The following is an 11,995-nucleotide window of genomic DNA, read 5'->3' on the forward strand; positions in this document are numbered from 1 at the left end:
ATTTTAAATTATATAGCATAATATTGCTTTCTCACTTGGAAAATTAAGTAGAATAACACTAACAACAATTTAGAATTTAATAAACATTAAAAAGCTAATTATGGATTGTCTTTCACTGCTCACTAAATGCAGACCTCATGAAACATCAGGATGGTTGAGAAAAGTGGCAAAACCTTGTCTAAACTTTTTGCAAGCAGCCAGTAAAGCTGTTCACAGTAATGTGATGTGCTTGATGAGACACAGGTCCCTGCAGGCTGGGGGGCAGGGGTCTCTGGGCCCAACCTCATGCTCCTGGGTGTTGGCATACTGGCAGATGGGCCACATCATGCCATCAAGTGGAAAATAAGTGGATGCCAAGAAAAATTGAATGAATGGCTCAACTACAACTGTTTCTCCAAAAACAACAAAGCCAAAGTTAGGCCAAATGAAAGCCTTTGCTGTTCAGGCCTTTTTATTTGAATAGATAACCATAATGTTTACTGTGTTTTTGATGCTGTTTTATAATGGAACCTTTTAAAGAATCTCAAAGCATATCTACCTAATCTTTATAACTTTATATGAAAATATGCTATATCCATGTTACAAATGAGAATAACTTTCTACTGCTATAAACATGAAATGCAGCAACTCCAGTGTCAAGAAATTATATAATGATGCAGTAAATTAGTCATTTCTAATTCAAGTACTTAGCTTATTACATATTTACAAAACATCATTATACATTAAAATTTTACATTCCTTACTAGGAGAGAAAGTGTATACATTAAAGTATTACAAACACGAGCAGTGTTAGGGCAATATTGGAAATGGTATGTGTAACTCAATGCAGCCATCTAGTGTTGAGCTGTGCTTTATATTTGTAGGTATATGAGATAATTCATTTTCTCAGTAATGTTCTTAATAATGTTCAATGCAGAAAGTATCAAATAAAAGGAAATTGCTTTGATTTAAAGATTAAAAAAACAAAATTTTATATTTTCAGAGGATTTAATCAAAAGACCTTTAAAACAATAATATTTTAATCTAACATTTTAAAATTAAAAGACATGCACACCATAACTCACTAAAGAAGAAAAACTATATTTACTTTCTCTTGTGTTCTCCTTACAAACTTGATTGCATTAGAATCTCATCCGTTTCTAAACCGATATATTCTGACAATTAGTGTCAATCACAGTTACTAAAAACATAAAGTGCAATTAAATATTCCAATATATTCTTACCCTGTGTACTTTGGTATCTGCAACAGCTGGTGATAGGTTTCATTGATGTGTGCATTTTGTAAGGCAATTCCAATGCCTCTAACGTACGAGAGTTTAAACAGAATACAGCCAACTTGCCTACACTAATTATCAGCTACATGAACTATGTTTCCTGCCCTGGGCAGATGGAACCATTCAGCTGGCAGCAGATGACTCTAGAGAAGCTGCAAACGGAAACACACAAACACAGATGCATATGATTAACATGTGCTATATTTATTATTTAATACATTTACTATGTAGAACTAAACATCTCAAATGCCAATGTGTGCCCAGCAACCATAGCAGTATGAACTAGTACAACATAGCTGAGACCATGACAGCTCACATCACTCTTTGCTGCTGCCAGTTCGACAGGATGTAACTGAAAAAATTAAATACATTTTGACAGTTCCTTGCGTAAGTTGAAAACGTTAATTAATTTTCCAAAAATGCAATTTAGCATTTTAGGAATAAAGGAATAAATGATTCCTTAAATATGCATTTCTACTAATTCAGTCACCTTACCATCTACAGACTTTTTAAATTGCCCATATGTATTTTTTGCCACATTTTATAAAGTAGAAGCAATCGGGTGACCATGTCTTTAATCTTTTGATACTGTGACAGTCTTTGATAATGTATAATTGTATGTGAATAGGACTGGCTAAGTCTAGCTCCCAGCAGTAGTAGCTCAGTGGTTATGGTACTTCACTTGCAATTGGAAGGTTGCTGGTTCAAGCCCCACTACTGCCAAGTGATCTCTAAGCAAGGCCCTTAATTGCTTAAGTTGTATTCAGTCATTATTGTAAGTTGCTTTGGATAAAAGTGTCACCTAAATACTGTAAGCAATGAAACTGAATTGCTTAGATATTCTTGCCCAACCTGTAGATTACTAATAAAGACTAATATGATTGCAGGCCTAATGATTATGATAAATATTTGAGTGGTAAACTTGGATAGGTGATTTGTACTTTATGACGTACCGAGACCAAAAGATGAAAGTTTCTCTAAGCATCCTGTTGGCAAAGTGTTTCTGTCGTGGTTCCTGCAAGTGTGTTAAAAATGTCAAAGGACCATAATCTTAACAGATCAATATAATTACGATTATATTATGATTATTTAACTATTATCGTAATTCAGGTTTACAAAGTCATTGTTTTTAATTTTTATGTTCAGTTAGTCTCAGCAGTGAGCTCCAGTGAGCATTGCTCCATAAAGATTTCGAAATTGTCGAAATATGCCTCCATTTAATATATAATTACACCACACGCAAAGTCTTATGACTCCTAATTTAAGATTAGTCCTTCTGTAAAAGCTTCCAAATAAAGCAATACGAGTATATGCCTATAGCACGAGTCTATGTTTACATTTTGAAGGAAATGATGTAATAGATTTTGAACAAATGACGGCGCGTAGGGTTAACAAATTAGTGACTTGAAGCTTAGCGTTACATTAACAGGCTACCTTACCAACATAGATTTATCTGCAAATATCCCGTGTTCCCTTTTGCCCGTTTTATTTTTTTCATAATTAATTTAAAAGGTAGGATTTTCTGCTCGCCAAGTAGGTGATACCCAGATCATGAAGCTAAAATTGGAAAGCTATCTTGGTTAGCTATGTATAGCTAGCTAACTAACTTGCCATTATATTACAGTTTAGCTAGGTTAACTATTCAGCCAGCCACCATCTAGGATTTAGAGTAAAGTACAAATCAAATCGATGTGTCCATCACTGTGAATGCAAACGTTATTTTGCAAACTCGATCATTCTTTATTGGTTAGCTTACCTATCTAGCTATCTTAGCCGATTCGCTAACTAGCTAGGTAGCAGTAAGGTTGCTCAAAAAAAGCGAAATACAGCCGATACCTTAAAGGAGAGTCAATATGTTGGAGCTACCGCTAGCTAACTAGTTAGCTAAGTGTTCTTAACGCTGTAACGAACTTGTCGATGTGTACGGTATTTAAAATAAGATGACATATAGCTAGCTATATTCGTGATATTATCAACAAAGTGGCGATGTCTATGGCAACTAACTAGCTAGCTACCTGGTTAGCAGCTAAAGCGCACAGATTTCAAATGTGGATAATTATTGTTAGGTAGATAAGTTAGCTTGCTAGCTAGTCATGATATGATAGCTAACGATTGCCGTATGACAGCTACGGTTATGTTTTCTGATGATGGGCAACTAATGTGGCGTTTCCGTACCTAGCACAGAGGTGTAGATCAGTAATTAAATTATCTAACCTAGCTAGCTAGTTAATTAAACGTTTGGCAGCTATAATCTATCGTTAGCTAGCTAGCCAGCCAACTCGCTGCTTATTTTCAGTACCTCTTTTTGACTGCATTTTAAAATTAAAGAGTTGTGTTTTGGTTCCAAAATTGGCAGTTTTATTAACTTTTTGTGGTTTGTGCTTCTTGGTCGGTTACAGATAAGATGGAGCTTCAGAAAATCATTCATGAAGCGTTATACGATTTCGTTCTATCACACATACCGCACGCAGATCTGAGGTAAGTTAACCAGCACATTTTTCTCCAACTACCTGCTAGAAGAGAAAACGGTAAATGCTTAAACTGACATTCCTCCACATTTTCCTCAGCACTCTAGACGACGTGCTACTGTCATACATTACTGGTGTGTTAGAAGATTTGGGATCACAGGCTAGCGTTGAGGAGAACTTTGATGTTGAGGTCTTTGTTGAGATGCTTGAAGCTTACATTCCAGGCTTTTCTGATATTGACAGGTAAGGCAGATCTTGGACATAAATGCCTTTTAAAACAGACTGCTCAAAAAATTCAGGGAATACTTAATGATTACAGTATAACATCAAGTGAGTTAAACTTCAGGGATATAAATCTGTCTGGTTAGGAAGCATAAGCGATTGTGAATCGGTGAATTGGTTTAATGCAACAGCAAGACCACCCCAAAAAAGTGAAATGTTTTGCAGGTGGTGGCTACAGACAATTATTCTCTACTTAGCCTTCTGATTCTTCTCTGCAGTATTGTAGTTTTGCAAGTTGCTTGTGTCCTTGTTACTACTGGTAGCATGAGGTGATACCTGCAGCCCATTCAGGTTGCACAGGTAGTCCAGCACCTCCAGGATGGCACATTCATATGGGCCCCCCCATGAGCTACTGGTGTGCATGTTTCTGAATAAACTGTCAGAAACTGACACCATGCGGGTGGTATGAGGGCCTGTCATCCTCTAATGGGACCTGCACTCACAGCCCAGCACCATGCACCTCGACTGGCATTTGCCAGATAACACCAGAATTTGCTGGTCCACCATTGGTGCCCCGTTCTCTTTATAGATAAGAGTAAGTTCACACTGAGCATATGTGACATGAAATATTATCCTGTTTGCAACATCATCCAGCATGACTGGTTTGGCAGTGGGTCAATGATGGTCTGAGGAATCATATCCTTGGAGGGTTGCACAAACCTCCATGTGATAACCAACAGTACCTTGACTGCTGTTAGGTGCTGGGATGAAATCCTCAGAGCTACTGTTACGCCTTATACCAGTGTAATGGTACCTGGCTTCTTCCTGGTGCAGGACAATGCCCAGCCTTATGTGGGCAGAGTGTGTAAGCAGTTCCTGGGTGACAAATACAGTTATGTGAAAAATAATAGCAGTCTAACATCACTAATGTATTTAATTACTGGTTTTGGCAGAAAAGATAATACGGGGGGGGGGGGGGGGGGGATTCATGACTAGGTGTAGCTGAGTAACAAGCAACCAACAGAATCAACAGTCATGACATGCACGCTGCTAATTGTTTGTAATTGACTCGCTTAATGAAAGAGGTGTGTTCAAATTAATAGCAGTGTGGAGTTCAATTAGTGAGGTCATTCATTCTATGAAGAAACAGGTGTCAATTATGGCCCTTATTTAAAGAAGGAGGGCAGCAAATGTACCTGCTGGTTTTAGCCCTTGGTCAGTGAGTAAAATGTGTTGTTCCAGACAGAAGATGATTGGAGAGGGGAAAACATGTAAAGAAGTGCAGAAAATAATTGGCTGCTCAGCTCAAATGATCTCAAATGCTTTAAAATGGAAAACAAAACCTGAAAAACATGGTAGGAAAAGAAATACTACCATCCACATAGATCATAGAATAACAAGAATGTCAAAGAAGCATCCAATGATCAGCTCCAGGGAAATCAAAGAAGATCTTCAGTTACCTGTGAGTACTGCAACAATCAGAAGATGCCTACGTGAAGCCAAACTATTTGCAAGAAACCCTCTTAAAGTATTACTGTGGAAAAAAAAAGAAGTGCTGAAAAGGTTACAGTTTGCCAAAGAACATACTGACTGGCCTAAAGAGAAGTGGTGCAACATTCTATGGACAGATAAGAGCAAGATTGTTCTTATTGGGTCTAAAGGCAACAGACAGTTTGAGACGACCCATAAACACTGAATTCAAGCCACAGTACACTGAAGACTAAAACATGGAGGTGCAAGCATAGTTTGGGGATGTTTCTCATACTTTGGAGTCGGACCCATTTATCGCATACCAGGCACCATGGACCAGTTTTAATATATCAGAATATTGGAAGAGGTCATGTTGCCTTATGCTGAAGAAGAAATGCCCTTGAAATGGGTGTTTCAGCAGGACAATGAGCCCATACACAACAGCAAGCGGGCAACGTCCTGGTTCCAGACCAACAAGATTGATGTTATGAAGTGGCCAGCCCAGTCCCCAGACCTTAATCTGATTGAGAATTTGTGCAGTGACATCAAACATGCTGTTTTTGATGCAAAACCCAAGAATGCAGAAGAAGTTTGGAATGTAGTCCAGTCAGTTTGGGCTGGAATATCTGTTCGCAGGTGTCAGATGTTAGTTGACACCATGCCACACAGATGTAAAGCAGTTGTCAGAAATAAAGGTTATACAACTAAATATTAGTTCAGTGATCAACAGAAAAGCTAAATCTATAAACAACTTTCAGTTTATACTCTAAATATTCGAGTTTGTAAATGAAAATGAAGACACTGCTATTTTTTGAGTAGCCCATTATTCTTTTTTTCTTCATTTTCAGTTTAAAAATTGATATTTCATTCATTGTTTTCATTTGGAATTGAATATACAGTGCTCCCAGTTCCTTTGTGTATATGGAAACAAATGCTATTATGAGGATTGAGCTTTTTCTCAGTTGTTTTAAACACACTGCTATTATTTTGCACATAACTGTACATTGACTGGCCCTTACATTCCGGTGATTGAATCCTACTGAGAACCTCTGGGACATAACATATCTGTGCATTCGATACTGCCAAGTAGTACTACAGACTGTCCAAGAGCTCACTTATAACCTGATCCAGGTCTGGGAGGAGATCCCCCAGGACACCATCTGTCATCTCATCAAGAGTATGCCCAGATGTTGTCAGGACTGCATACAGGCATATGGGGGTAATGCACAGTACTGATTCACATTGAGTTGCCATGATGAAATTTGTGCAAATTGGATCAGCCTGTGATTTATTTATTTATTTATTTATTTATTTATTTATTTATTTTCGGTGTGATCCAGCCCTCAGTGGTTTGATGATTTTGGTTTCCATTGACCATTATGCCATTTTGTTCTCAGCAAAGTACACAATTTATATAAGCAAAGACTTTCAACTTTAATTTTTCATTTATCAAGATCCAATGTGATTTAAGTGTTCTCTTAATATTTTTGAGCAGAGTACTGTGTTAGTAAAATAACATTTTATTAATACAGTGGTGTGAAAGTTTTTACCCCCTTCTTGATATTTTTTTATTTTTTGCATGTTTGTCACACTTAAATGTTTCAGATCATCAAACAAATTTAAATATTAGACAAAGATAACACAAGCAGACACAAAATGCAGTTTTTAAATGAAGGTTTTTATTATTAAGGGGGGGAAAAAATCCAAACCTACATGGCCCTGTGTGAAAAAGTGATTGCCCCTCCCCGTTAAAACATAAATTAACTGTGGTCTATCACATCTTTGGAAAGCTGAGTTCAATTTCTTTAGCTGCACCCAGGTCTGATTACTGCCACACCTGTTCTCAATCAAGAAATCACTTAAATAGGACCTTCCTGACAAAGTAAAGTAGACAAAAAGATTCTTAAAAGCTAGATGGCATACTGCGGTCCAAAGAAATTCAAGAACAAATGATGCAAAGTAATTGAGATTTATCAGTCTGGAAAAGGTTAAAAAGCCATTTCTAAAGCTTTGGGACTCCAACAAACCACACTGAGAGCCATTATCCACAAAGGGTGAAATCATGGAACAGTGGTAAACCTTCCCAGGAGTGGCTAGCTAACCAAAATTACCCCAAGAGTGCACGACGACTCATCCAAGAGATCACAAAAGACCCTACAACAACATCCAAAGAACTGCAGGCCTCACTTGCCTCAGTTAAGGTCAGTGTTCATGACTCCACCATAAAGTGACTGGGCAAAATGGTCTGCGTGGCAGAGTCCCAAGATGAGAACCACTGCTGAGCAAAAATAACATAAAGGCTTGTCTCAGTTTTGCCAGAAAACATCTTGATGATCCCCAAGGATTTTGGGAAAATACTCTGTGGACTGACGAGACAAAAGTTGAACTTTTTGGAAGGTGCCTATCCCATTACATCTGGTGTAAAAGTAATACAGCATTTCAGAAAAGGAACATCATACCAACAATTAAAATGTGGTGGTAGTAGTGTGATGGCCTGGGGCTGTTTTGCTGCTTCAGGACCTGGAAGACTTGCTACGCTAAATGGAACAGTGAATTCTGCTGTCTACCAAAAAATCCTGAAGGAGAATGTCCGGCCATCTGTTCGTGACCTCAAGCTGAAGTGCACTTGGGTTCTGCAGCAGGACAATTGTCCAAAACACACCAGCAAGTCCACCTCTGAATTGAATGGCTTGAGAATCAAAATGAAGACTTTGGAGTGGCCTAGTCAGTGTCCTGACCTGAATCCGATTGAGATGCTGTGGCATGACCTTTTAAAAAGGCGGTTCACGCTCAAAAACCTTCCAATATGGCCGAACAACAATTCTGCAAAGATGAGTGGGCCAAAATTCCTCCACTGTACTGTAAAAGACTCATTGCCTGTTATTGCAAATGCTTGATTTCAGTTGTTGCTGCTAAGGGTGGCCTAACTAGTTATTAGGTTTAGGGGGCGATCACTTTCACACAGGGCCATGTAGGTTTGGATTTTCTTTTCCCTTTTTAATAATAAAAATCTTTTTTAAAAACTGCATTTTGTTTACTTTGTCTAAATTTGTTTGATCTGAAACATTTGTGTGACAAACATATAAATAAAATGGAAATATCAGGAAGGGGGTAAAAACTTTCATACCACTGTATATTGCTGTACTACATCAGGGGAAATATTCTCCACTATTATAACTTAATCCTAGTTATAATTCTGTATACTATGTAATGTTTTTATCCTTCCAGTGTTCAGGTCTGTGAAATGATGTTCAGTCTTGCTTCAAAATTGGCTTCAGCACGGAACCCAGGTAATGTATCAAGGCACAAAGTCAATTATATTCATTTAACAAGTCTTCTTACTTTTTACATATTTATGTGAAGAACATGCATTGTTTTTAAATGTTTCATGTTATGCTACATGTAAATCATACTCTCTTTTAAAGAATCCCTTGAGTTACAAACGGGAGAAAGGAATTGTCCCATGACCCCTGATTTAGCCCACGGAGTTTCAGTACCAAAGCTTCATGGTCACGGGTCACCAGTAGAAGGAGCCACAGCCAAGGTCTTCAGGATGCTTTTCTGAATTTCAACACCCTGACAATAGGGCATTCTTGAATAAAACTCAAAGCCATCTTAATGAAATGGTTACTTATTTGATTCATTGTTTACCATGGGATAAGAACATTTTTAACTAAATCTTTTGTTACAGTTTTGTTTGTACTCTGCCATCTTTATGATCTGATATTTACACACAAAGGGGGCTATGATTGGGGTGTGTGAATTATAGATGAGCACTTCTGAGTGGGATGAACAAGAGCACCTTTTGGAGATGTTTCCTAAGTGCAGTGTGACGGAAGCCAGGAGTGCATTGTCTATCGCTAAAGGAGACATGGAAGAAGCTGTGAGACTTATCATTGAAGGAGATGTACAGCTCAATCACACTCCTCTCGGCGTGAGTAAATGAGTAAAATTACTCTAGTGATACTTGATTTGTTCCTTGAGCATCTGGGATCCTGAACCATAAGTCCTTTTGCCTTTCAAACACACAACTTTGAGGTACACAGTAATGTTATGAATTAGCTTAAAGTACATTTAACTTCCATGCTAGAACCAATGGCAAAGTAGAGTTTTTACATTCCAACTACGTTCCAGAATAAAATGCTGTGTACTATGAAAGCTTATTCTAAAATGTTGAATGGTATGTAAGAAGGCCTTAAACTGTGTAGTACAAGAGGAGGTATTGCTTGAAATGTGTTGTGGCAACTTTTTTTTTTTCAGGCAAATCGAGGAAAGAACATTTCTACACAGGCGGATGAGAAGCTTAAAGCTAGCATTTTAGAAAAGTGAGTGTGCCCTCAACTCCCTCTTTTTTACATGTTAAACTGTGTAGGATAAGTACAAATTCACATTCTACAATTTCTTGGAGGTTAACCTATATTATGGCAGGTAATTTCATATTTTCCTATTTGGTTTCTAAATTTGGATTTAGAGACCATTATTTTAGCACAAGAACATTTTAAAAGAGATGTATTTTCAACCCAGAATTCCAACAATCAAATGTGATCTTATTTAGAAAGTCTTCCAAATAAACATATTTTGAGTTTCCTGCTTTCAAAAAGGATATATACCAGAAATCTTTAAAGGCTGCCACAAATTGTGTTGCAATTAAGGCCAATGAGAAGCTACAGAGCAGTGTTTCCAAGTACTAAAGTTATTGGCAGTATTGTATTTTGCATGACTTGCACTGAGAAGTGGCTACTCTAATGAAGTCTGGATTGGAACAGTTAACCTATTCAATAAGATTCAAACTTAATGTTTGCTTTCACATTTCTCATTTGTTGAAAGGATGCTTGTTTTTTGCCTGCTGTTGTACATTGCTTTGTCAACATGCTACTTTCCTATCTCTTAAATTGTGGACAGGTTTGAAAAATCGTATTATCCTTCAGACAAATTTCACAAGATGCACAGTAGTCACTTTAACAGTTATTTTATTTCAGATATATGCTGGTAGATAGCGAGGAAGACAAGAAAATCCACCGACCAGTCATACCAAAAGATGTGAGTTATCTTTTTGGTTGTTTAATGCCTTTGCTGGAAAATTTAAAGCATTTCTATTGTTTTACAGCTGATGAATAAGGTAAGGCATCTAAGTAGGCTCTATAGCGGTGTGCAGTATAGATTCACAGTATTGAAGACCTGATTTATGTCTTGTAGGCCCCAAAGAAGCTGGTGCGTTACCATGGCAACCAAGTGGTGACTACTAAGGGGGAGCGCTACCATCTGGTTAAGAAAGATGAAACGGAGGATATGAAAAAGACTTATGTTAGCCTCAAACCAGCTCGCAAATACCGCTTTCATTGATGAGCATCCAGCGCGTGTGCAGTTATGTTAATAAAATGCAAATATCTTAATTTGTTTTAAATTATTTGAGTTTCCTTCTTTTTGGATAATTCTGTTCTAATTGGAGTGATCACTTCAAGTTTCATACCTTTTCCCTTTTTTTAATATATATTTTTGTACTAACACCAGTTTAAGGTATACACTTTACTGAGACTAAAATTGGACATGTAATGGGGTATTTAACAAAAAAAAAACAACTTCTAAATGGCTTTTTTTTTTTTTTTTTTTTTTCTTTTTTTTACCATGTCTTGTGCATTTTTAATTCCTGGGAGTTACCCTAATGCTCTGAAGCTTATACAATTATTCACTTTTTTTTTTTTTATGCAAATATTTATTTACAGAAGGATTAACAGATTTCAGGTTATTAGTATAAATTAACTCAAGCTGGGCTCAAATTGTATTTAGCGTAAATCACATTTCATTTAAATTGACAAGTCCTTCATTTGACTTATTTATTCTGTATTAGAAGTATTGTGTACTTTGGTGCTAAGAACCCTGCATGTTGTGTGTGTGTGTGTGTGTGTGTGTGTGTGTGTGTGTGTGTGTGTGTGTGTTTTGGTTTTGTTTTGGGGTTTTTTTGTGATTGGATGCAGACAGTTCATTTACAGCGTTTCACATTGTCTTAGCCAGAGCAACTTTGCATATTTATCGGTATGACAAAATGTGTGCTCACTGGGAATCAAACCCATGACCTTGGTGATGTTAGCACCTTGCTCTACCTTAATGTTCATTATTCATAACTACTGTTTTATTAATGTACTATATTTGTAACTGTGTTGGTGTCATGCTTGTATTCAAATTGTGCTGTGTCTCAGGTGATAGCTGCTATTACCATTCATGAAACTGCAAATAAGGTGAGAGGTTGGGATACCAAAATCTGTAAACTTACAAGAACAATATCAGTACCCTTCTATGGAATCAACACTACCATCAGGAGCAGGGACTAATGGGCACCTGTGGGCATTATGGTTTAAATACTAGCAGGTATTTTGTTCAATAAAGCAAAAATGTACTAAAACCAGAGACTGAGCCGCAGTTTGTCAAAAATCATACACTGGTCAAATTATACCTATTTATCCCTCCCACCCCCTGCATTGTTTATGCCATTAGACATTAAGCCTTGTCATATTCATACGTATTTTGAGACAGGCAATTAGTTGTTTGTTTTTTTCTGCAAGA

The 11,995-nt window shown here is 37.2% G+C and overlaps 1 protein-coding gene across 2 annotated transcripts; it reads left to right on the forward strand.

The window, feature by feature from the left end:
• Positions 1-2,655: 2,655 nt before the first annotated feature.
• On the forward strand, positions 2,656-11,823 carry cuedc2 (CUE domain containing 2). Of its 2 annotated transcripts, none has more exons than XM_027015788.2 (9): positions 2,656-2,807; positions 3,674-3,752; positions 3,842-3,985; positions 8,663-8,724; positions 8,860-8,978; positions 9,204-9,368; positions 9,695-9,759; positions 10,414-10,474; positions 10,631-11,823. In XM_027015788.2, the coding sequence occupies exons 2-9, from the start codon at positions 3,679-3,681 to the stop codon at positions 10,775-10,777; spliced, it is 837 nt and encodes a 278-aa protein (XP_026871589.2). In that variant the 5' UTR covers positions 2,656-2,807; positions 3,674-3,678; the 3' UTR covers positions 10,778-11,823. The 2 variants fall into 2 exon arrangements, with proteins under 2 accessions (XP_026871589.2, XP_026871588.2); XM_027015787.2 differs by having other exon boundaries at positions 2,656-2,786.
• Positions 11,824-11,995: the final 172 nt, after the last annotated feature.

The sequence above is a fragment of the Electrophorus electricus genome, chromosome 11 (genome assembly GCF_013358815.1).
Source record: "Electrophorus electricus isolate fEleEle1 chromosome 11, fEleEle1.pri, whole genome shotgun sequence".
Classification (NCBI taxonomy): domain Eukaryota; kingdom Metazoa; phylum Chordata; class Actinopteri; order Gymnotiformes; family Gymnotidae; genus Electrophorus; species Electrophorus electricus.